The sequence below is a fragment of the Petaurus breviceps genome, unplaced genomic scaffold (genome assembly GCF_028583685.1).
Source record: "Petaurus breviceps papuanus isolate PSGF00001 unplaced genomic scaffold, PetGlider_PUasm1.0 90881, whole genome shotgun sequence".
Lineage (NCBI taxonomy): Eukaryota > Metazoa > Chordata > Mammalia > Diprotodontia > Petauridae > Petaurus > Petaurus breviceps.
In genome coordinates this window covers 7,674,491-7,700,382 of record NW_027187369.1, presented here as the reverse complement: position 1 = coordinate 7,700,382, position 25,892 = coordinate 7,674,491, and the positions used below count along the sequence as shown (strand labels likewise).

The window sequence follows — 25,892 nt, the reverse complement described above, 5'->3', positions numbered from 1 at the left end:
ATTTTGGTCCCTCTCCGCTGAGGTTCTCAAGTAGAGAACAGCACCAAAGAAGGTGGGAATGTTTCTGGGTCATCGGCTTGTGTGAGATTTGTCAGAGGAGATGAAGACCCGGGCCATCCCCCCTGGTGAGGACAGAAATATTTTGGAAATATTGGCTTGGAGGGGTCTCCAGGTGTGAGATCTCATGGGAACCTCTCTACCTCCCCACAGAAGCCTGAGTCAGTCATGACTGGCAGGCTGTGTGGTTTCAGCCTTCAAATTTTTCACCCACCAAGATCTCTCATACTAGCCTAAAAGTTGGCACCTGTCAGATCCTGCCCGGCACATTGTAAGGGAGTTACAGGGAAGAGGTAAGGGAGCAGAAATTGCAGGGGGACTGATAGATATGTGTCCGTTTAGGACTGGAACCAGCTGCAGCCAGGGCGTGGTTCAGAATCGGTATCATCAGAAAGGGGCGATTTGGCCCGCTTATCAGACTTTGCGGGAGCCTTGCCCTTGCCCTTGCCCTTGCCTTTGCCCTTGCCCTTGCCCTTGCCCTTGCCCTTGTCTTCAGCCTCATCCTCTTCCTCTTTGGCCTCAGCCTTGGGGTCCTGCTCTTCAGCGACAACATCATCCTCAGAACGTGCCATCTGGCGCTGGCTATGGGACGCGAACAGCCTCATGCAGACTCCTGAAAAATATTGATGATCAACAGTTAACAGCAAATATTAACAATGATCTCATAATTGTACAACCCTTCCTATTTTCATTAGGTGCTAAAAAACCAGAGCCCAGGGCTGGAATGGAGCTCTGTACCAGGCTTGGCAGTGGCTGACAGGGACCTCTGAGGGTATCTTGAGGGCCCCGGCCCAACACAGGCTCCTAAAACATATTGCCAAACCCTGGGCTCACCTTGGCTGGAAGAGTCATCATCAGGGGTCTGAGCTCCATGGCCAGACCTGAAAGGGCGCAGGCAGAAGAGAGTTTTGGAGCTCTTGGAAGTTTCCTTTTCCATGCGGCCGGGGAGCCTCAGGAAAGAGAATGGCGGGAAAAGAGTGGGGATCTGGACTGCCCCAGCACTGGTACTCGCCACGGCCTCATCAGTCTCTTTGCGCACACCCCTGAAATTGGAAAGGGCAAGTTATTCCAGGGTCTTTAGCTAATTTTTTCATTATCTATATTTAAGGAGAAGAATAGTGGATTTCATTGGGGGAAGAGAGAAGGTAGGTTTAGACAAAATTGTTTTCTTTAGGGAAACAAACAGAAAGAGTCACAAATTGAGCTAACTTCAGAATTGACATTCTCAATTGTGGCAGGAATACAACATTCTCCATTTGGGAATAATTTGGGTATACTCTCCTACTGGACTTAAAAATGGAAATTCTATCCCCCTCCCCTCCTCACAAACACTGCTTTGCAGACAAAAATATTCTGCATTAAATATTTGCTCAATGGATCAGTGAATGAAGGAGGGTCTCATAGAGGGAATATAATGTAATTCCCCTTCCTTTATTCCTGCCTCTCCCCACTCCTCATTGCTGGGAAATATGGTTTTAAGGGTCTAACCCAGCTTGAGATGACCACCCATTCTCCTGAGCAACTCACAAAATGGAGGATGTGGCAGATTCGAGAGCAGAGCAGGACATGGATCCAGAAGCAGAGACACACTCAGAGGCAGAAGTGGACTCGCTATCAGAAGCTGATGTCTCAGGGACTGCCAATGGTGTGGGAGTCTTGAATTTTTGACGCAGAAGATATTCAATGACATCAGGGTCAGTGTGCCACAGGCTGAGGAGCACCTCGCTCTGAACATCAGGGGGCACCTGGGAGAGGAATTGGCACCTCAATGGACAAGCACCCAAAGCCTAGAAGGGTGGGAGAGCCCACTCCTCCCTTCCAGGGTGGCATCTCTCTCCAGGAATCTTAGCTCTAGGACCAAATGTCCAGAGACCTTGGCTCCTTCACTCTCAGTCTCCCCCGGAACAGGGACATTAGGGAAGATTCCTCCTTATGATTGCCCTTTACCCCTGAAGTTTCCCAGGAAGCTACCTCTTCCCTGAAACCCACACACTGGTCACTTATGTTTTTATTTCCTCTTTTTTTCCCCTTCCCATAATGATTCCCTGTAGGATTATTCTTATTACATCATTTAATGTGGATGGCCCAAGAGTCAAGAGAAGTGAGTTACTGTGTCATCTGGGGAGGCAGAGGGCCTTTCTGAAGTGGACTGCAAGCTTAATGCATGACAGTAGTGTGATACAGAAGCCAAAGAAGCTGAGATCGTTGTCTGCACCAAAAGAGGCAGGAAAATGACAGTCCCTTGCTACTATCCCCCAGTTAGACCACATCTGGAGTGTTTAAGAAGGACATTGGTGAGCTGGAGGGCAACCAAGATGGTGATAGAACTAGATACCATATCACAAGGACTGGAAAAAAGAACTGGGAAGGAAGTGAGGACTTAGGCTGGGGACAAATATGCCCATCTTCAACTGCTTGAAGAGCTCTCATGTGAAATGATTTGTCTCAGAAATAGTGGATTCTACCTCACTGAAAAATTCTTCTAGGTCCCCTACTGACCACCTAACACACCCAGGTCTGGGTCCTCAGGCCTCTTCTGCTTTATGGATAGAGACCCCTTGAAAGAGATTCACCATTTTCTTCTATTTGGTGTTCCAAGATGGTGGAACACTATATGCTACCAACAGACAGAATGGAAGGTAATTGGGGGATGGTAAGATAAGCCCACCCAAGCAAGTTTCTTTTCCTACCATGTAAAGGATCTGGAAATGCTCAATCAGTGTCTGGAGCACGGTGATCATGGCCGTGCTCTCCTCCATCCCCAGAACTTTAGTGTCCTTCTCATGCATCTTCTCCTTCTGCAGGATGTTGGGTCCAAAAATCATAGCCAAGTTGGAGGTGGTCATCCGGTTGCCAGGAATCTAGAGAGGACAATGAAGAATGAGCAGGAGACAAGAGGAGTCAGGAAGAAGTTACTTGTCTGACATTCCTGTCGATCCCTTAGTATGTATCCTTGAATCTAGTCAGATCAGTCTCCTTGCTGTCCCTCCTACATGCCACCAGTGAAGCATAGTGGAAACATCCCCTCACCCAACCTCCTGCCTTGCCCTTTTACCATCTGGCCCTGAGGCCCAATGCTGTCCTCAGAATGCCTGGACACTTTATCCAGGAACTGCAGGAGGCGGTACAGAGTATCACAGTTGCATGGGGGCAGCAGATAAATCAGCAGCTGCAAGATGGCCAGCCTCTCACCGGTGGGCAGGCCTGTGGAGAAGGAGGGCATCAGATTGAGACATCTTAGAAAGGCATCAGGCATCTTTGGCCATTAGGAAATGTAGCTTGATAACTGCCTGAGACCAAAGAAAAGTCCATCATGCCTCTGTAAACTGGAAGGGCATTGAGGGTGCCCACTGTGGACTCCTTCCCTCCATTCTGGAAGAGTGCCTAATGTCCCCTCTCTGTGGAACAACCAGGTCATACCTCTCCCAACCCTTCCCTTGGTGCCCCTGGAGGGGGTGATCCTCATGCTTTGCCATTCATCTCATGTAAGCTTCAGCTCAAAGCTGTGTCCTTTGCCCACACCCTCCCATACCTAGCACCACGGGGTTTCAGAATTGACTTACTAGCAGCTCGAAGAAAAACTTGGTAGAACTCCCGGGGAATCAGGGGCTCACTCAGATCCCGCAGAAACTCTTTAAGCAGGGCTGCCACATCATGAACGCTCTGGTTCTCATCCAGAGTGACCTCCATGCCTTGGTCAAACTCTTCACGAAGCTGAAAGGAGGAAAAAGAGGAAGAATAAGCGCCTGTCCGGATGTCCCTCCCTCCCCTCCCATTCCCTCCCTTCAGTCTTCTGTGTAGATGGAGCAGTATGAGGGGCTCTGGGAAGGCTTCCCAGGTTCAAACACTTTTCCAGACAGTCTGCTAGGGACCTACGGTGAAAAAAGAAACACTAAATGTGCAGCCAGGAGAACTGGGATTGAATCCCCATTACTTGCTCCCTATGTGACCTTGGCCAAGTCCCTTCCCTTTATTCAGTCATAGTTTCCTCACCTGTAAAATAGAGTTAACAACCTTTGCAATACTGACCCCGAGGGTGGCTGTGAGGAAAGTGATTTGCAAACTTTCAAGTACTCTACCTGACACCAAATTCAGAAATCCTTTTAGTTTGGGTCAGCCCAATGTCGTGGAAAAAGCTCAGGATTTTCTATTATAAAAAATTTTGATTTAAAAAAATACATACATGGGACTTTATGCTTACCCCCCCCCCGGGTTCTAGTCCTGGCTCCCCCACTTACTAGCTATGTGACCTAAGCCAAGTCATTCCCCCTCTCTCAAACTCAGTGTGCTCATCAACAAAACTGGACTAGCAATCATCTCACAGAGTTGCATGAGTAACTCTCTTTGTAAATTGCAAAGTGCTACAAGAAATGAAACTAGGATCATCTATTTAACATTCTAGGTGACTCCTTTTCCTCTTTGTGTCTCCAATGCCCAGCATAGAATGTATACTAAATAGTTTTTGATTGATTGATTGCTGTCCCTGTGGGGGATACAAAGGTGCCTAAGACATGATCCTTGAACTTGGAGAGTTTCTAGTTTGGAAAAGGAAACAAGACAAGACAGGACAGGACAAGACAAGACAAGACATGGACCCAAGGAACTACCAGAAGAGGCAGGATGTGATAAGACATAGGAACAAAAGAGACGCATTTCGCTATTCAGAGGTGCTTCAGCAAGGGTACCTGCTAAAATAAGCTGAAAGAACTCATCAAACACAACTGTGTCCATCCACAGAACAGCTTGAGGCCCAAAGTTTTCCTCACCCCAATCTCCTGGGTGTGTCCCCTCCACCACCTCCATCCTCATGCCCCCCCTGCATCCCTCCCAATTGCCAGTGGGACCCACCCCTGACTTCATGCTGCCATGCCCCTCCCATTCAATATCTCAGAATTGGGCTGAGATCAAGGAACATCAGGGAACTAAGTCATGCTGGTGTGATCTTCAGACACTGTGCTTCCCTATCAAACTGGGGGTTTGAAGGGCCATGTCTCTCTCATACTACCAGGATCTCCCTGTGGGTAACTTCCTCCATCAGATTAGCAGCTCTCCCATAAGAGGGTTTTAGATTCAGATCTGGAAGGGACCTTAAAGACTACTGAATCCAACCCCATCATTTTAAAGCCGAGGAAAATGAGGTGCTGGGAATTGAAGTGAATTTTTCAGGATCACACAGCTAATATGTCAGAGGCTGGATTGGAACCCAGGTTTTCCTGACTCCACATTCAGCACTCTATCTGCTATACCATGTTGCCTCTCTCAGAATGGTAGCTCCCTGAGACTAGGGATTTTTTCTCCCCTATCACACCAGAAGCTTCCTTATGATAGAAGTTGTCTCCACTATCAGACAGGAAGCCCCCTAAGAGAAGGGATTGTGTCTACACTTCCCTTTACCTCCTTCTGCCTAGATCCCAAATCATGGGACAGAATTCAATTTGCCCTCCAGTGATGAAGAATATAAATAGAGAAACTCATTTCTTAGTCCCAGCCTAGTGAAAATTCTTTGGAAAAATATGGAGAACAGGCTCCCTTCCCTAGAGTTTGTCCAAATAATTCTAACTTCCCCCTCCCTGACCTCCCTTCCCACTTAAATTTCTCCTTAACATTCTTCAGGTTCATTCTCTTCTTCCATTTTCTGGTTTTAATCTTCCTGAATGTGCCTTCTGTTATTCTCCTTCATTTCTCCCCATTGACCCAGGACATGGAAGCCAGGTCACCCCAAAGAGTGTCCAAGGTGAAAGAACCAACCTGGCAAGTCCCTAGAGGGAGCATACCTTGACTGTTCCCTGAGGGAGTTCCCACACATACACCTTTCCCCAGGCCCCGACATTATCCCTTTGGGTTTTTATCTCCCGATCTCCAGAAATTGGTCAAGTAAACATCTCTCTACCTCTTTCACTCTCTTCTTGGAGCTTCCAACGCGGAAAATCCCAAGGGTCTTCAGGCCTGAAAGAAAAGTTAGACAAGACATGGAGCAACACTAGCCCTGAGGGTCAGTCTACTGCCCACCTGTTGCCTACTGTCCACTGCCAAGATGGGGAATTCCTTCTCTCATCTAGAGCTTATTTTGATGGAAAACATGGCTCTAGAACCCACTGGAGTAGCACCCTGGAATTTTTCACTTGTATCTTCATATCTCATTAGGCTGTATTCAGAATTTCTGTGTGGAGTCTCTGCCTAAGCCTGGTTCCAGACTAAGCCCTGTCCCTGGTCCTAGCCTGATCCCTAATCCCAGGCCCATGCTGAGTGCTAACCTTGATCACTGAATTGTTTATATTCTGACCATAACATAACACCTTAATGGGTAAATGTCATTGCAGTTTTCAAAAAGTTGTAAAGAAAGATGGAGTCCCAAACCTGTAGACCACTGAGTTTGCTACCAATCCCTAGCAAGAATTGATAATTAAACAGATGGGTTGTAAGCATTTAGAAAATAAAACACCATGATAATTAAGAGCTAACATATTTATGAATAATAATTCATGTCAAACTAATTGCATTTCCTTTTTAAATAGTGTTATTAGGTTTGGATGTCAGGTGAATGCCATAGACATAGTATATATGTCTTGATTTTGACCAAGTATTTGACAAAATCGCTAATGATGCCATTGTGAAGAAGTTGTGGAAAATGTAGGCTGGGAGGTACAGTTATGTGGATTCTTAGCTAGTCAAAAAAAAAATGCTTCCAAAGAGTCTTGGTTGATGAGAACAATGTCAGCCTCAGTGGGAGAGCCACTAGGACTCTGTCCATGGTCCTGGCTAGTCTATATTTTTGTCACTAATTGAAATAAAGGCATAGATAGGATGCTTCTCATATTTGCAGAAAACACAAAGCTGGGGGGGAGAGAAAATATGATAAATGAGATAATCAAGTTACAAAATTATAACGATTGCCTAGAACACTGGGCTGAAATTAGCAATATGAAATTTTAAAAGGGGGGGGGTAAGCATAAAATCCCAGGTATGTATTTTTTTTTATAATCAATTGACCAAGTTCTAGATAGGAAAGACCTGACTATGCTTTGGAGAAAGAATGACAATTATCTTCAACTATTTTTATTGGAGGTAGCAAGCTGTCTATCATCAGTGGTCTTCATGTAGAGACAGGATATCCATTTGGTGGGCATGTTGTGGAGAGTAGGGGATTCTTGTTCAGGTACAGGTATGAAGGAAGGAATAGTTTCTCCTCACCAAACTGAGCTTCTCTAATTTCTTCTTCCCTGGATTTTCTCTCCTTTTCTTTCTGTCCTAGTGCTGCTTGGTTCCAAGGTGATTAGACTAGATTCAGTAGCTAAAGGTGGGATGACTAGATATTGCTCAAACCATTCTACTGTCTTTTCCCCCACCCCATGTAAAACTCCCTCCTTCACTCCTCCCCTCACATCCTTACCATGTTGCTCGATGTGCTCACAGCACTTGTCCACAATAACGGGGACCTGTCGGAAAATAGGGTTGAGCCCCAACTTCTCCTCATTGCCCATGAGCTTTACACCCTCCTGACTGGCAGGGAGGGAGAGCTGCAGGGCCTCCAGTAGGCGCGAGTTGCCTTGATCCAAATCGGAAATGCAGTCAACAGATAAGCCCCCCTGCAGAAAAATGGGTAGACTCTAGGGAGGGATTGGGCAGCCAAGTCTCTTTCCCTCCCCACCCTGTCCCCACTGGGATTCTCCTGGAAACTGCCAAGGCAACCAGGATGCATGAAATGTGTAACAGGAAAGCCATGCACATTAAAACAACTTTAAAGTTCCACCTCACACACATCAGACTGCCAAAGATGACAAGAGAACAATAACAAATGTTGAAGGGGCTATGGGAAAACAGATACACTAGTGCATAGTTGGTGGAGCTGTGAATTGGTCCAGCCATTCTAGAAAGAAAGTTAGAACTATGCCCCAAAAATAACCAAATTGTGCATAGCCTTTGACCCAGATATACCACTAGTAGATTTGATAACTCAAGGAGATAAAGAAAGAAGGAAATGACTAAAAATATTAATCATGACTCTTCTGTGGTGGCCAAAAATCAGTAACTAAAGGGATGTCCTATTGGGGAATGGCTAAACAAATTATGGTATATTGATGCAATGGAATATTATTGTGCCATAAGAAATGGTGAAATGGACAATTTCAGGGGAAGCTGAGAAGACCTTTATGAACTGATGCAGAGCAAAATGGGCAGAAGTAGAACAATCTATACAATGATAACATCACAGAGAAAAGCAACTTTGGAAGACTCTTGAACTCCAACCAACACAATGATGAACCACGAGTCCAAAGGAATGAACATGAAACATGCCACTCACCTCCTGACAGAGAGGTGATGAACTTAAAATGCAGAAAGAGACATACAGATATATATATATACATATATATATTCTTTTTTTCAGACATAGCCAAAGTGGGAATTTGTTTTCCCAGACTAGGTATTGAGGACTTTATTTTAGCTTCTTTTTTAATTTGCTCAAGGAAGTAAGAGGAACAGGGAATTATAGGGGGGACAGATTAATTTTTTTTAATGCTTGTTAACTGAAAAAATTTTAATTTTTTTAAATCAGAAAAAGCATGCAAGTTCAATATTACTTCCTAGCAATACTCACTTAGATACATTAACCACCTTCATTAAGCCATCCAAGACTTCTCACTGTAGGACAAGTGTCCAAAGACTCAGGTTACTGCTGCTTCCATCAAGAAAGGGCCAGAGAGGCCAGTTCTGGCCCTTCTCCATTAACCTTGTGACGGTAGTACCCTCACTGAAATAATTGTTATCACAACTCCCAATTCTACATGGTTTTGAAGGCACACAGAAGACTTCCTCACACCACATTAAGTTTGGAACTTACCCTTCTCTGGATCTTTGGGGGATGTTCGGCAAATAGGGGAGTCAGAGGCTCCCTGTGATACTCCATCAGGGCTCCCAGCAGGGAGTGTTCTCCTTGCATGCACTGGCGATGCTTCTCTGTGAGGAAGCGAAGCACGGAAGCCTCCACATCAATGCCTTGTCTCCGAGGAACCTTCATGGCTTCCCTCTGCCGTTTGTTGGCCAAGTCGTTGGCAATGACTTGGGAAAGGGGTATCCCAAAGGTCTGAGAATTATCTGGAGAAACTAAATTGGGTCAAAAGAGGAAGGTGCAGGAAGATAACTGCATACATTTTGGATAAGGGGTGTTGCTCAGTCTGGAAATTTGTAGAGAAGTCTAGAACTCAAGACTTGGCAGTTACCCCTCAATGGATTATTGATTCACAGATCCAGGGTCAAGGGGATCTTAGAGATAATCTAAGCAGAAAGATCCCCTTATCATACAGAGGAGGAAACTGAGGCCAAGAGAAGAAAGAAGAACCACCACTGGTCAGTGGCTGTGAGATTCAAACTCTGGTCTCTTGGTTCCCAGTCCAGATCTGTCACCCAAGAATTGATCCAACCACTTGTGAAACTGTTTATCCTTTTAGCTTATATCATCTCTGGAGAGAATGAGTTCCCCGAGGTAAATTTTGACCTTTATCTTGTCCTAAATTTTCCTTTTCCAGGAGTCTCCCTCCATTTTGGCATCTAGAGCTTGATAAACAAATCTATTTGCTAATCTCCATCACCTTCCTAATCTTAGTGACATGAAGCCTCCCCTTTTCTGGGCCAGGCTCATATAGCTGCCACCTCTCCACCTTTTTGATTACATTAGTTGTCCTTATCTGAAACTTCTCTAGCTCCATAACTATTTGCTTGAGAAGTGTCTGCTAGACCTCTACTCAGAATTTAGGTGATTGTTCAGGGAATAGTTGAGAGTAACTTCTAAATTAAGGGGCAACTAGGTGGTGCAGTGGATAGAGTGCCAGGCCTGGAATCAGGAAGACTCATCTTTGTGAGTTCAAATCTGATCTCAGACACTTACTAGCTCTGTGACCCTGGGCAAATCACTTAACCCCATTTGCCTCAGTTTCCTCATGTGTAAAATGAGCTGGAAAAGAAAATGGCAAACAACTCCACTATCTTTGCCAAGAAAACCCCAAATGGGGGCATGAAGAGTTGGACACAACTAAAAATGAGTGAACAACAAAACTCCTAGATCCCTTAATTGAGTGTTAATTGATTGCCTGGGGCCAACCTTTCCATAAGGGATTAAATTAGGTGATATATTCTTTGACTAAAGTGTAAAACAAAGAAAAATACAAAATGGCACTCAATCCTTCTGTAGCTCCTTTGCATTTCTGTAGTTATGGTAGAAAGGGGGTAGTGGGTGCTAAGAATCACACCATTTTAAACAATTTATTAACCTAACTGTTGGCACTCTAAATGCAAGATCCTTGTCCAATCCCCAACAAATCTGAAAGCATTGAAGGAACAGAATTATAGCAATATTGGACATTCTCAATATAAATGATACCAAAAGATATAATGAAAGAAGCGAAGCTAGTTTCATCATGCTTCTAAAGACAACAAGAAACATCATTTCAAAGGGTGGTTGGTCATCTTATCTTGCAGTGCTCCCACTCATAACAAAAAGACCGTTCACAAGAAACATCTCAAAAATGAAATTGACTTTCTCTTATAATATATGAAACAACCTGTTGCTGATACAGGGGTCATTTCTCAGACCACTGACTTGCTAGAGTAAAAAGCAAAATCAATGCCAAATTAGGAAAAAAAGGTTAAAGATGAAAAGTGAATATGATGTACAATCAAAACAGTTCCAACCTGACCTAATTAAATGGCTACTGATGTCTAATAAATAGATGAAAGAACAAGGAACAGACATTAACATGGACCAACACCATTTCCTATGGAAGTTGAACCAAAGTAAAGCAATCACCACAATGAAGAGACCAAAAAACAAAATATTTGAAAAAAGAAAAGATAGCAAATAAGTGGGAAAAAATCATGGATGTTAATACTCTACAAAAAGGATGACTGAGAAGTTATCAATAACTACCAACCCATAAGCCTACCTTCTCAACCCAACAAAATATTTATGAGACAAACCTACCTACATATCAAGGGTATCCTTTGTGAAAATATGAGAAATAGGGAGGCTTTTATAAATAATATTATACAATAGGCAATACCTTTAAAGTCGCATACTTGTCTTGGCTCAAAGAATACAAGATTCCATTGTAAGTATTGTTTTTTTTTTTTAAAGCAATTGGGGTTAAGTAACTTGCTCAAGGTTACACGGCCAGTTATTTCTAGGTGTGGTGCTGAGTATCTGAGCCCGGATTTGATCCAGGTCATCCCGACACTGGAGCCGATGCTCTTACTCACTGAGCCACCTGGCCGCCCCTAAGCAATTGGGGTTAAGTAACTTGCTCAAGGTTACACGGCCAGGTGTTTCTGGGTGGGTGCTAAGTGTCTGAGCCCGGGATTCGATCTCCAGGTCTTCTCAACACTGGAGCTGGTGCTCTTACTTGCTGTGCTACCTGGCCGCCCCTAAGTATTGTTTTTTTAATTATTAAAAATCATTTGATTGATTAGAGCAAAATGCAGCCTTAAAGGCTCTCCTCCGACAAAGTGCTTCCCATGTATATGTTAATACCATGCAGGGTTTCTTGATAGATAAAACAGAGAGGACTTTGTTGGAACAATCTTCTGATTATTAAAAATCAATTGAAACATAAAACGGAAGACATGTGGATCACCAAAGCTGTTTGCTCGTGATGGAGGATGTCCAGAACAGAAGCCAAATAGAAGAGCTATTCCCTATATCTATATGGGTGAGGTCTTCCAGATGTTCTTGTCTGCAGGAAATTGGACTACATCTAGTTCAAAAATACTGCAAAGTCTATTAAAAGAGATCAATAATCTTGGGAAAGAATTCCTCCTAATAATGCACATGGGAAAAATCAAGTAGATAAAGAATGCCTATTGTCCAGATTATAGATGGTGATGCCCAGAATTGATTAGATGAGAATGAACTGGATTGCATTTGGAAAATTATACAATATTTTCAAAGATCCCAAGTTTCCCCCAGGAAGGAAAAACTCATCTTTTTAACACTACTGTTTTTCAGCTAATGTGATATGCCTATGTGTTATGGAACACTATCATCTTTGAAGAATCAGAATTTTGGGTCACTGAAACGGTAAAGAAGAGGCAGAGTAAGAAACTGAGGCCCTGAAAGATTGAGTAATTCATCCTAATTTACACAGACAGTAATAAGCAGAGCAGTGATTCTAACCCAGGTGTTCTGAATTTGTTATCTCCCATTTGGGCCAGGCCAGACTCTGGCTTCTGGGAGTTGAAATACAGAGGACTAAGATCCTGAAGAATCCTATATAGAAACCCTAAAGGTAATATAGGAGAAATATTGGGGTTGAAGAAGGAGAAGGAATTATGAAGATGATTTAACTTTGAAATTGTGAAAATGGTCAGAGATTGATTTGGGGGAGAGGAAATTTGAAAGGACTTAAGAAACTGAAGCAGAAAGAGAAGAGTTCAACCTGAAGGAGAATGGTTGGAGGTGAAGAAGGGCTTGAAAAGGATCTGAGGGGAAAAAAGGAACAAAAGAAGGACTTACATTGAAAAAGAAGGAAAAAGAGCCTTGGGGACAAGTAGGAAAATTTCTATTCTGTATCTGATTCTCAACATCAAGGATGAACTGATTTCTGGGATGGAAATGATGAGAACCTTGAGGATAAGTGACTAGTCCATTTTAGAATTTATGAAAGGGGAGTAAAGTCAGGGATAATCTAGCATACTACTTTAGATTTTCTGAAAGAAAATTTCAAAGGATTCAGAAAAGGAAACCATAACCTAAATTTCTGCAGGGGAAGTCATCGCTGGAAGGATGAGAAGCTCAACAGAATGAAATTCAGACTATCCAAAGTGAAAAAATTTCAATGAGGAGAGAAAGGTAGAGTTGTCTAAAAGACAAAAATGTGGATGCATAGGGGACTCATCCTAACTTTGATTTTAAAGTCATGTATAATAGATGAAAAAGGGCAAGTAATAAAGAAAAATTGTAAAAGCATAGTATGATCTGATAAAAATGGATTTTTAGCAAAGCATCTGATAAAATCTCACATATTATTCATGTGGAAAAGATGACAGCCAATCATGGGAGAATATTTGTCGCACTCCCGCTTTAAGTTCAGTTCTGGGGACAGTATTTTAGGACAGACTTTGACACACTGAGGTGTTGTCCAGAGGAGAGCTATGAGGACGATGAAGGGACTGGACACTATTCCATTTAAGGATCAATTGAAGGAACTGGTGGTGTTTAGCTTGGAGAAGAGAACAATTGGAGGGGAGGATGGGACATGATTGTCATCTCCAAGTATCTGAAGCACCGTCATATGGAAGATGGACAGGCTTGTTCTGCTTAGCTACAAGAGGGTAGAGCTAGGAACAATGAGTGGAAGTTTCAGAGAGGACAACTTAGGCTAAATGTAATCATTAGTAATTAGGACAGCTAATAAGGAGAGTGGGCAGATCAAGGAGATAAAGAACCTAGAGACCTTTAAGCAGAGGCTGAATGCCTACTCGTCAGTATGTTGTAGAGGGGGGTCAAGTCTGGTCTTGGTTGGATTCAGTGGGCTCCAGGATCTCTTCCAGTACTCTGTGATTCTAAGGGGTTTGTTCCACAGTGTGTGGAAATGGTGTCCCCTATGTAGTCTTGCAAAGGAGTGTTCAATGGGTTCCCTTTATTCAATTTAGTATTATAGGAATCTGTGACTTGCCCAAGAGGAGTGATGGCAGAAGAACAGCCATTGTCAAGTTCTGAGTTCCACCGACTTCCCCCTCCCCCACCCTAACCAGTTGAATTCAACAAGAATTCATGAAATGCCTGCTATGCACAAGGCAATGTGCTAGGCACTGGGGGTGCAGTGGCAAAATGAGAAATAGCCCCCATTCGAAGTTCCCATTCACCCCTTATCCTCTGAATTTGTCACATCAGAATCCCAACCCCCACCCCACTCCCAAATTTTTCCCTCCCCATGCTCAGCATCATGCGATATTACCCACTCCTGTTATCTTCCCACAACATGGCAACCCAGAACAGGCGATGACTGGAGGTCCTACCTTTTTTGTCACGACTTAGAACATCCAATCTTTTGCGAAGGAATTTGCCCTTCTTGTTTGCTAAAGTTACAGAAAGAAAGGGGAACAAATCAAAAATATGGGTTCAGCACCATCCTTTTCTAAAGCCCTAAGAATCCTGGCACCTGGGAAAATTCAGTTTGGGGGAGGAGAGGGAAGAGACAGCCATCCCTAAAAGGCCCCTACCTAGAAGTTCCAGCAGGAAGGCCAGTCTGGTAGACTATTATTATGGGAATCAGACAGGCCAGCTAGCTATGAGAATCACGTATTTTTCTTCCATTCACCTCTACAGTCAAACACTACAGCCATTGTCGATATTTGGTCCCTATTTGTTGCTGGTATTTCATTTTAATTTGAGAGATGCTCCCCCCCAAAAAAAATCCTCATTAGACAGCTGAACAATTGATTTCTTGCCAAACCTCTCCCTTTTTCTGACTCTTTCAATTCTCCTGTTTATGTCAGGTAGAAAGATGCAGATATAAACATGGAAGTGGGGGTGCTTAGCCTAGAGAAGAGAAGACTTAAGGGAAGACATTCTGTCTTCAAGTATTTGAAGGGCTGTCATGGGGAAGAGGGATTAGATTCATTCTGCATGGCCCTGTAGGGTATAACTAGGAGCAATGTCTGGAAGCTGCCAAGAGGCAGAAATTGGTGTGATGAAAGGGAAAATACTTGCTAACAATGAGAACCAAGGAGGGAAGAGGCTGTTTGGGACGGGAGAGGATTCTCCCTCCCTAGGACTCCAAACAGAAGCTGGATGATCACTTCTTGGGGATGGTCTAGAAGGGTCTCTGTAGAGATCTGGATTGGATCTGAAGTCCCTTTCCATTCTAAGATTCTGTAAGGTTTTTTTACACCTACTACCCACCCTAGACTGGGGAGTGAGGTAGCTCACCTCCCACAGAACAGGGGAGGATAAATTTCCAGATTTCTCTTTCTCTTCTCCCCTCCCCTTCTCCATCTGTCTCTGTCTGTTTCTGTTTCTGTTTCTCTGTCTGTTTCTTTTGTCTCTCTTCTCTCTCTGTCTTTTCTCTCTGTCTCTCTTCTCTCCTCTCTTATTTTTCTCTGTCTCTCCTCTCTCTCTTCCTCTGCCTCTCTTGTCTCTCTCCTGTCTGTTTCTGTCTCTCTCTGCCTCTTTCTCTCTGTCTCTGTCTCTCTGTCTCTGTCTCTATGTCTATCTGTCTCTGTCTCTCTGCCAAAATAGGTGTTCCAAAGTATTGGGGTGGGGGAGGCCTCTGGAGTGGCTGTCCACAAAAGGAACAGTATGTGCCCCAGGGCTCTGAAGAAAAGCCAGTTTGGCAATACTTATATAAGTCTCAGCTTGACTTGGGCAGGATTCCGGGGAAGCCGCAGAGGCCAGAGAAACCTGGAATGGCACCAAGAAGCCTCCTCAGATTTATTTATTGGCTTTTAATTCCACATTTTTCTCCCTAGACCAAAATCTCTGATGTGTTTCTGATGAGTAGAAAGTCTCCCTCTGTTTAATGTTTCCTCTCTAGCAAAGTTCTTCATAGAACCTTCCAAGAGCCAGGAGAGAAAAATGGAGCAGGGGGCGGGGGGAGCGAATAGCCATACGCCCCTCAGGCAGCCTGTCTGCTTGCCCACATTTCTCCACTCATGCTTCCTCCCTCTCATCACTTATCTTCACTCTGGACACCCTTTCCCTAATTCTTAACAAAGTCATCCATGGAATGTCAAGGGGCGGGGGGGAGATAACTGGGTATGGGAAGTAGGTGGCTGGGGAAAGCAGAATGGGAGAGATATAGTGTCATAAGAATATGTTCTTCTAGATAAGAAAATGACCTTTCCTCTTTTCTTTGCAGATGTGGGGGACTATGGATGTGAAATATTGCATATACTGCCAGGCTCAGTTGATTTGTTTTGCTGAATTGCTTTTTTCTTCTCACTTTTTTTATTCTTGCATGTAAGGTATGGTTCTCTGGGAAGGGAATGGGGAAGAATATATTTTAAAATTAAGGTGATATAAAAACAAAAAAACTATGCAAAAAATGAAAAAATTTTAAAGAGTATTTTCTTCTCCCTAGCACTGGAGGGTTCAGTCTGGAGCCAGAGGCAAGGATGTAGTTTAGGGCAAGGGTCACAGTTCAGTAGAGCCAGAAGACAAGAACTCAGTCTGGGGCTCAGATTAGGGCTCAATGTGTGACCACAGTAAGGACTCAATATGTGACTGCGTGTTACTAAATGTGACTCATAATAAGGCCCTAGTTCTTCTTCATTAAAAAGAATAGGAGAAGCCCCCAAAGCCCAATTTGCCTCTAGCTCCAGCCATCCCAAGCTGAGTACTTCCATGCTGGCTCCCCAGCTCTGCTCAATGCCTTCAGCTATCAGACTGATGCCAATGGTCTCTACCTGAAATCTCACTGAGTTCAGGCCACACAGATGAAAAATCACAGAACTCAGGTGAGACGTCAGAGATTCACAGACCTGGAAGCAATACTGGAGAATATCAGGGTTGGAGTTCCCTTGGTGGGTCCTTTTTGGATCCAGAGCTCCTTTGGCAAGCTTGTAAAACCAGTGGAGCCCTTCTCAGAATAATGGATGCTTTTTAAAATTCAGAATTGAAGGAAATGCTTGATTTCAGTTAGAGGTTAATGAAAATAAAGATATAAATTTTGCCCATCCAAGTTCACAGACTCCATGAAATCCATCTTTTGACCTCAGGTTAAGAACCCCATATGGCATCCCTGACAAGTGATCATCAATCAACAAGCATTTATTAGATACCTACTATGTGCCAGACACCATGCTATGCGTTAGGGAGCCAGAATATACATCTCTAAGTATATAGGAAATATGTACAACGTATTTTTTTAGGGAGAAAAGCAGCTGGGGGTGAGGGGTGGCTCCAGAAAAGGTCTCATGTAGGAGACAGTAATGGCTAAGCCTTGAAGGAAATTAGGGATTCTAAGGAATGGAGATGAGGAGGGAGGGCAGCCCAGGCCTGGGAAATAGCCAGTACAAAGTACAAAGGCATGGAGACAGGAGATGAAATGTGAGGAACAGCAAGGCAGACAGTGTGTCAAGGGGACTAACATAGTACAGCTGGGAAAGTAGGCTGGAGCCAGGCTGTAAGATGCTTAAAATGAACACTTGCTGAAATGAAGAGCTCATTACCTCTCTGTCTCACTGTGGAATGTCTCCCGGTAAATGGGGAACAGTCTCCATTCTCTTCATCAGTCCTAGACTGTGAACTCCATGAGGGCAGGAGCCATGTCTTAGCTAAGCTCTATACATTTAACCAAAATAGCTTCCTATTTATTTTGTACATAGAATGTAAGTTCCCTGAGGGCTTTGTCTTTGTCTTTGTATTCCCTGGGCCTACCACGGGGGAGGGGGGGGGGAGTTTGCACATTGGAGGCTCTTCATAAAGGCTTGTTAATTGATTGGTTGACAGTAGATGCCTGATCATTGCTTTTAGAGTGAAATCATCCACACTTTGCATCTCTCCCAGTTCCTAACAGGTTGTTTCACACACAGTTGGTGCTTAAGCTGTGCTTGCTGAATGGAACTGAAGCAGTTCAGTAGCACCAGCCAGAACTGGCACCCAACCAAGCCAACTGAGCCAAAGCATCAGTCACACAACAAGGCCATTGAGCTGCAAGAGGGCAATGAATTGACTGCATTAGCACAACCCCTCCACTGAGAGTGGGAAATTCCAGACCTGCAAGTGCACACTCTCCTCTTATGGCTCCTCCTAAGTAATATGGAGCATCTTGCACACAGAGATGTTGTGCCCCCACCATCAAGAGAATGAATGGTCACTTTGGCTCTAATTTCCAGTAATGGGGATGGCTCAGTGTGATCCATCCCCATTCCTTTACTTACTTGGTCTTCCTGGTGACCAATGGCATGCCTTTGTGAGATAGGATAGGAATCAACCTAGGAACAGTCAGTCTAGACCAGACCAACACAGAAATGGAGCTCATGGCCTTGACCTCATAAATTACAGGTTCTAACCCCTGAGCAAACTGGTTCAACCAACCAAACAGTAGTCAATGGTGCTTTAATGAAAGGAAGGGGCCAGTAAGTGCCTTGTTCAGTAGGCAATGTGCTGTAAGGAAAAGACTATTAGACTTGGAGACTCATTTTAGCACCTTTTGTCATATCACCTCATTTTAGAACTAGAGTAGATATTTGTGATGATATAGTCAAACCTCTTTATTTCATAGATGAGGAAACTGAGGCTTCAGAGTGGTTGGGTGACTTGTCTAAGGTCACACAGCTAATATGTGGTAGTACCTAGGCTGCCCACAGAATATGCGACTACAAGTTCATTATGTTTTCCATTTATGGCACAAGTCAGAAGAGTTAGATTCAAGGTCCAACTCTGTCTAACTGTGTGGCATTCATTGTGTGCCATTGGCCAGGTCACTTAACAACCTAACCCCCTCCAAGCCTTGTTTTCTTTATCTATAAGACAAGTGTGATAATACTTGCCCGACATACCTTTAGATGATCGCTGTGAGGATCAAATGAGACAAGATACACATAAATGCTTTGTAAATATAAAATTCTTCATGAGTCTAAGAATCTCAAAAATGGAAAGGGGCTTCAGAAAGCAGTGTTCTGTCATGAGAAGAACACTGGATTTGGGACTTGGATTAGAATCCCAGCTCTGCTACTTCTTTCCTGTGTGATCTTGGGCAAGGCATTTAACCACTCTGTGCCTCAGTTTCCTTATCTGTTGAATAAGGAGGTTGGACTAAGTGGCCTCTAAGGTCCCTTCTAGGTCTAATGATCTCTCAACCAAACCACCTTCTTCCTTAACAACAGAGATCACATTTTAGAGCCCAAAGAGACTTAGTAATCACCTAGTTGACCACTCCTCCTCTCTCCCCTCAGCCATTTAGCAGATCAGAAAGTTGACACCTAGAATGCTGATGGGATTTGCCCAAGGTTACACTGCTAGTAAGTGGTTGAGCTGGAGTGTGAATCTAGAAACTCTGGTTCTTGATGAAATACTCTTTTCTCTTTACATAGACAAAAAACAAAACATGAAATGGGGAACGAAAAAGGAACAAAAAGCTTAAAGGAGTAGGAAGATTAAAGAGCTATTCCCGTCCTACCCTCCTTCCTTCCCCCCCAACTCCACTCTCCCCAAATAAGAGGGACCCCAAACCCAGGATTCAATAGCCATCTGCCTCAGAATCATGGGGAAGAAGGGGAGTATTGAAGGGAATGATGGGCAGAGCTGGAAAACCAAATGATTGTATCCTAGCATAAAGGAAATTTAATAAACATCCCTCCAAAATAATGAGAGCAGCAACAAGCTACCCAAACGCGAATGTAATTCCGAGTGGGAAATTAGAGAGACACAAATAACCAAGCCATCTATGTTGGGTTTCTCAGAATTGCATTAAAGTCAACCATTTAAGTGGAGCACATACTTTTTCTGCATTATCTGTTGCCTGGGACCCCTTATCACATGGCTCTATATATTGTTTACTGACTATTATCCATCATTCAACCCTTACCTTGGGACTGAGTGTCCCCAAGGACTGGGTTCTCAAAAGAAACATTCTTCACCTTTTGGTTCCTCTCGAGGGCTTGTACTGCTCAAGCAGCCATTGCTAGAAGTATTGGCTGGGTGAGTCTTCAAGGTGGTTTGCTCAAAGGAGGAAACTGTGCTATTAGCCCCAGCATGTCTCTCTTTAAATTGTTTGTCAAAATAACAAGAAAAATAGTTTCCATTTCTAGAATGCTTTAGGCTTTACAAAGTCCTTTATTCACAAAAGCCCTGGGAGGTGAGCAGGATTTAAACATTAACATCCCACATTTACATAAGGGAAACTGAGGCTCCTCCACTTAGGGTCACATGGCTAGTAAATGGCAGAGCCAAGGTTCCTGGCTCTAAATCCAGTGTTCTTTCTACTACATCCATTGACTCTTAAAGGAGGGGAGAAGGGAGGCAAATCTCTTTCTGGGTGGTCACCTTTCGAACACGTAGTTGGCATAAGGGACTGACCAACATTCAGAATTTTTGCTGCAGTCACCACCCCTCTCCACCATCATACATAACAATCTACCATGGGATTTTGGGCTTCCCACTCCATTCACCTTGGTCCTTTCCAAAATAGTCAATGCAAAAAGGTTTCATAGCAATCTCCATCCCTCTGACTTGAGGGTAGGGGTGAAGGGGAAGAAGAAAGGAAGGGGATGGTCATGACTACCTTAGCCCTGATACCTGCAGAGAGTTCCTTACCTCCAAAAGGGCCTGAAGCTGCCTTGATCACATAATTGGGCAGTGTTATCCATCTGACAATGACATGCATTATTTAATGCTTCTGCCCACGGCAACTGGAACTGATGAAGACTGTATTTACAGCTTCCCACCTGCCCAGATCAGTGAAATCCAGAGCCCGGGCCTCTCTCCAGCATCCAACAAACTGATGCCTGTGGCATGTCTGTCCAATGTGCGCCAGCTGGATGGCAGGGTAAGCCAAGTCCAACCGAGGCACACTGCACAGAGGTGATGGATATGGTCATTATAGCATCTCTGTGCAGTTACTGACAAATATCGATATTATTATTCCCTGTGCTCTGCTTGACAAACATAAGGAGCAGGGATCAGGGTTTGGGAGAAGGGGTTCTTAAGTCATTAAAGGCTCATAATTGACTTTCCTTCCCAAACATAACTGGCACAGACAGAGATGCCACCTTCAACAGCAGGGACTTTTTCCTGAACCTTGCCCTCCACTCAAATCTCTCACCCCAACCTGAGACTTCCCCCCCCCAAATCCTTTCAAAATCCAATTGAAAAGACTATAAACCAGAGTGATGGGCACCTGCACTCAACCACAATGAATTTCCCAAGCTTTGCTCCCGATGCAGTAACCAAATGAAGATGTTGGAAGGGATTTTTAGCAATCCCCTAGCCCTGGCAATGGTCTCCAGCACAATGCAATTGGAGAGAACTTGGGGCCAAAACAGACCTTAGAGACCACTTTAATTAGTACAGCATTCTGATTTTACAGAGTACAAAAATGATCTCCAAGGAAAGGAAGAAATTTTTTTTTTCAAAATCACACCAGAACCAGGAGTAAAGCCTTAGAATTCTGGGATCTGGATTCCAAGTCAGGTGCCCTTCCCATTCTACCACCTGCCTCAGTCAGCAGAGCCTGATGAGGTACTTTCCAGAGTAGGAAGTGACCCTACAGTTGTTTTTTGGAGGGTGGGGAGGGCAGGGATTTGGACTTGTGTTTTATCAATAGGTACCCATGGTGTAGAAAAGTTGAATCGATCGTTGAATGGATTATAAAGTCTTAGAGAATTGCTGGAGGGCACTGAAAGATTAAGCAATTTTCCCAGTGTTAAAAAGCAAATAAGTGTCAGAGGCAGATTGGGTCAGCCTTCTATCCCCTGCCACCATCCATTTTAATACCCTCATTTTATAAATGGGGACAATTAGGAGACTTGTCCTAAGGCATACAACAATTATGTGGCAGAACTGTGATTGAAATCCAGGTCCTCTATCTAAAGCTTTCTAGAACAACAGCCCTCACCCCACTCTCCTCCTGAGCCTGAACTGGCTGACACTGAGAAGCTGGTGAGAATCTTTCCAGTTGCCCAGGGGAGTCAAAGAAAAAACTGAGAGGAGAGGTATCTCGCTGACCCTCCTTGGGTCCTTTTGGTCTTACCTTTGGGCATCTTGATAGGCCAGGAAGGATTCTTCTCCTGCAAGCAGAAGAAGGCTATCTCCCGAAGCCTGGTACGTTCCAGCTCGGAGAGATTCTGAAGGAATACGGCCTGCATCCCTAGGCTTCTTCCAATTCCAGGAATACTACCAAGAGTAGTCACTAAAGAAAGCACAAAAACAGAGAAGCAATTGGCAATTTCCACCTTGTGGGCTTAGCCATTTCCAAAGCATCTCCTCTTGTTCCAGGTTGAAGGAGCCAGACAGAACCATCTCACTGTCACAGGACCAAAAGGAAGAGATAGGGCCAGTTAGGGGGTGAGAAGGCAAGCAGAGGTGGGTGGTAGGGAGAAGCTTCAGGCAGAGAGGAAACCAAAGACAGTGCTTTGGTAAACAAAAGCCAGAGCTTCTCACACTAGCTTTCCTACTTCCAGTTCTCTAATTCAGGATCTAGGAGCAGAGATAGCCCCCCAGCAAACCTGGGAAGTTTGTAATCAGCATCATTCCTGCCTTCAACCCATTTTCCCTGATTCCCCCTTTCCAAGAGACCCAAGCACCCTTCCCCAGGCTGTTTAGGGTTCCCTAATGTGACCTTCTACCTGGGCTGGTTTCCAAAGTGCTTTCTATGTGCCCCCATGAGATAGGGCATGCAAGTATTACTACCCTCCTATTATTCAGGAGGAAACTGAGACTCAGAGAAGTTTAAATGATGTCTAAGACCACACAGTTTAAAGCTATTACATCAGGAAATCGAATCCAGGTGTTCTGACTCCAAGTCAGGTCCTGTATAATACACTCCATGTTTACAACCTGCCCTGCCCTTCTACTCCTTCCTTTGAGGACTCCCAAGGAGGGCTGCAGAACACTGCCTCAAGGGATCTAGGCTTGTGCTAGGCTTTTCAGCAGTGCTATCAGTGGCTAACAAAGTGGCTCCAGATAAAGACAGCAGTTTGCAATCAACATCAATCTACTTCTGGGAGCAGTTAGTTCAGATCCCTGGCTCCCAGAGAGTCAACCTTTAGTTATCCTAGCTGAGTTGGGTTTCCCATCTTTGGAGTCCTCAAAGGATGGAGTAGAGGGGCCTCTCTGACCCCCTAGCCATCAGGATTAAAAGCATCCTCACAAAGAAAGAGCAACACAAGAAACAACACCAGTCTTGAAAGATGAGCCAGACCAAGAGCTTCCCATCTTAAAATGAAATTAAAGGGATAAAAATTGCCCAAACAACTGTCATCTCCTCTGATCCAGCAATAGAACAATAAACCAAAAAAAAAAAAAACAAACAAAAAGAAGGCATAAGGCTGAGAAGGTCAGAGCAAAGCCTAGAGGTAACCATGAGAATAACTCTGTCAACCTGATGCTCCCTCCTAGGCCCTACTGCAGAGTATGAAAAAGGGGCCAGAAACAGGGCAGGAAAGAGATGCTAGCTGAAGCATAAGGCAAGGCCCACTGGAGAAACTCAACACCTATGTGATTACCATCATTGGTCAGCTTGCTCCCAGACACAATCCCTAAGCCTAGGCTTAGTCAAGCTTTCCAATAGGCAGAAGAGAAGGCCACCTATGCAGTTTTGTCTCCAAAATGTTCCAAGACATCAGGTACAGAGCAGTAGAAAGGGTTTTGGCTTTTCAAATCAGAGGTTCAGGGTTCAAATCCCAGCTCTATTACTTAGTTATTATGTGATCTTGAGCTAATCATGACCTTCTTAGGGCCTCAGTTTCCTCTTTTAATAATGATAATGAGCATTTCTATACCAATTGAAGATTTTCAAAGAGCTTTACATATGCTATCTCATCTGATCTTCACAACAATCCTATAAAGTAAGTACTTTTGTTATCCCCATTTTCCAGATGAGGAAACCAAAGCTGAGAAAAGGTAAGTGACTTTCCTAGGATCACACAGATGGTGTGTGTCTGATGCAGGTTTTGAATTCAAGACTCCAAACTTAACCCTCTATCCATTACTCCACCCAGCTGCCAATCTCTAGAGCACCTTCCAGTCTTAAATCCTACAATTCCTCTTGCCCCCCTAATATGTCCTTCCTTCCCCCTATAGCCTTGTGCCTTTCTCACTCCTTTCATCTTGAAATGACTCCGACAAGAGCCATTAATGCATTAAACAAGGAGGGCTGCTGGTGGTATTATTTTCAAAAGGCCACAGTCATCCTGCCCTTAGACAACCTGAGACAATTGGATTAAAACATTAACTCAGACCAATTGATCAGATTAGCTAGTTGTCACCCAATGGGCCCGGAGGAGTTGAAATAATGAATAGGGAAAATTCTGACAACAGGCAATTTTGTAAGGAACTAGGGAAGCTGCCCTTCATGACTCTGTCATCCCCGGTGAGTTTGTCTCACAAACACATATGAAGCATTCAAATAACCCCTTCTACACTCCTTATCTGGGGGTGAACATGGGGGTGATGAAACACCACCTGTACCCCTAAGATTTCCTGTTTCTTGCCCAGGATGTTACAATCTTTCTTTCCAGTAGGATCATCTGCAGCCATATCAAGGCAAGTGAAGAAGCTTTGAATATATTATTTATTGGGCCTACTATGTGCCAGGCACTTTCAACCCTAAGATGCAATGGTTCTCTGAATGATCAAGGACCTTCTTGGTGTTTCTGCCTCTGAGCTGTCCTAGGGGGCATTGCTCTGTCCCTTTAATGTCTTCAATGCTCTTCCTAACATTTGCTTTGGGTTTTGTTATTCACTTTGTTCTTCCCAACTGTGAGGCCAGCTCTTTATCCACTGTACCACACTGCCTCTTATTACATTAAATGCCAGATTTCATCAAGCAAGTAAGCATTTATTAAGCACTTACTGTATGCCAAGGCCCAACACTATGCTAGGAACTGGGGGTATAAAGAAAAGCGAAAAACAGTCTTAGCCCTCAAAGGGCTCACAATCTAATGGGAGAGACAATGTAAATACATAGATACATTATTATTCTTACAGAGGGGATATAAGTAAGTACATACACTGTTATTTAAAAAGAGGGGATGGAAGTAGATACATTATTATTGGAAAAGATGGGATCTAAATACATAGATACATTATTATTCAAAAAGAGGGAATATAAATAGGTATAATGTTATTCTAAGGGAGGATATAAGCTCTCTAAGTTATTGGACTTTAGAAATAGTCTTGTTCTTTCAATTCAATGGACTGCCAATAAATGGAATGCCAAGGTATTTCCATACCATCTTACCCCCTCCCAATTCTGCACCAATTTAAATCCCACCCATCTTTCCTGAGCCAATTTGAGTGTCAGCTTTTCCAATTTTTTTTCAATATTTTCCTGATTGTTCTAGGCCACAGTGCTCTCTTCTATATGCCCACAATTCTTATTGCCTGCATCATGATTTTTGCCACTGATCATTATGGCCCTGTGGTTGTCAATTGTTATTGAATTATCTGCCTTATCTTCCCCTTCCTTGTGCTCCCCTGGAGCATCTGACTCTGTTTTCTACCACTTACTAGCTGTTTTGTTCTGGTAACTCTAAAGACTAGTTTTCTTGTGTGGTTAGTGTCTTTGGAGGAATTTCAGAAATAAGGCCACCACACTGAAGGACAATGTTCATTTGAATGGATGAGTTCCCATATATCTGTTTTTCAAAAAGGATATTGTGACTTTAGGATCACAGCTCATATTCTGTCTTTCAAAGCTGACTGATCAAAAGAAAAAGCTATACTCTGATAATGGTTGTAACCCACCATCATAAAGCAATGGGCAGTACCTAAAGAAAAGTGGATTCAGGACCCAACTCAGTGCTGTGTGCCTTTTGGTTTGGCCCCCATTCAAGCCAGTCTGGGAGTGCTGTAAAGCAACATTGACAAAGAAGGGCTCAAGGGATGAAACATCCAATGCAAATAAGAATTAGTTCATTTATTTTAAAATATATGACAGGTTATATATTATATAACCTAGGGGCAAGGCTCATGCTTAGGAGATAGCAGTTCAAGAAAGCAGAAAGACTTTCTCTTTTTGAACAAGGAAAGAACAATAACTTGGTCTCTAACACCCATTTTCTGCAGTAATTTCTGAAGTAAGTAAAAAGAGGGGAATAAAATAGACATCCCTGAACCAGTTTCTCCAAAAGTCTCAAGGTAGACCAAAGTCTCCTCAAAATAGCTGTGAACATCTCCCTCA

General features: G+C 43.6%; 1 protein-coding gene across 1 annotated transcript; it reads right to left on the bottom strand.

The window, feature by feature from the left end:
- Positions 1–395: 395 nt before the first annotated feature.
- Positions 396–21,855, bottom strand: ARHGAP36 (Rho GTPase activating protein 36). Its single transcript, XM_069073994.1, has 11 exons — positions 21,741–21,855; positions 11,112–11,131; positions 8,897–9,139; positions 7,448–7,643; positions 5,948–6,003; positions 3,621–3,771; positions 3,113–3,261; positions 2,748–2,918; positions 1,585–1,802; positions 892–1,100; positions 396–670 (listed from the first exon to the last, which is right to left on the bottom strand). The coding sequence occupies exons 1-11, from the start codon at positions 21,853–21,855 to the stop codon at positions 396–398; spliced, it is 1,803 nt and encodes a 600-aa protein (XP_068930095.1).
- Positions 21,856–25,892: the final 4,037 nt, after the last annotated feature.

Bases quoted from the DNA above. Each gene is read 5' to 3' on its own strand.
- ARHGAP36 (XM_069073994.1), bottom strand. From the start codon at position 21,855: ATGCAGGCCGTATTCCTTCAGAATCTCTCCGAGCTGGAACGTACCAGG. The intron at 3,262-3,620 runs GTAAGTCAATTC...CCTTCTCCACAG, and splicing joins AGTTTTTCTTCGAGCTGCTA to GCCTGCCCACCGGTGAGAGG. The intron at 671-891 runs GTGAGCCCAGGG...AATATTTTTCAG, and splicing joins TGATGACTCTTCCAGCCAAG to GAGTCTGCATGAGGCTGTTC.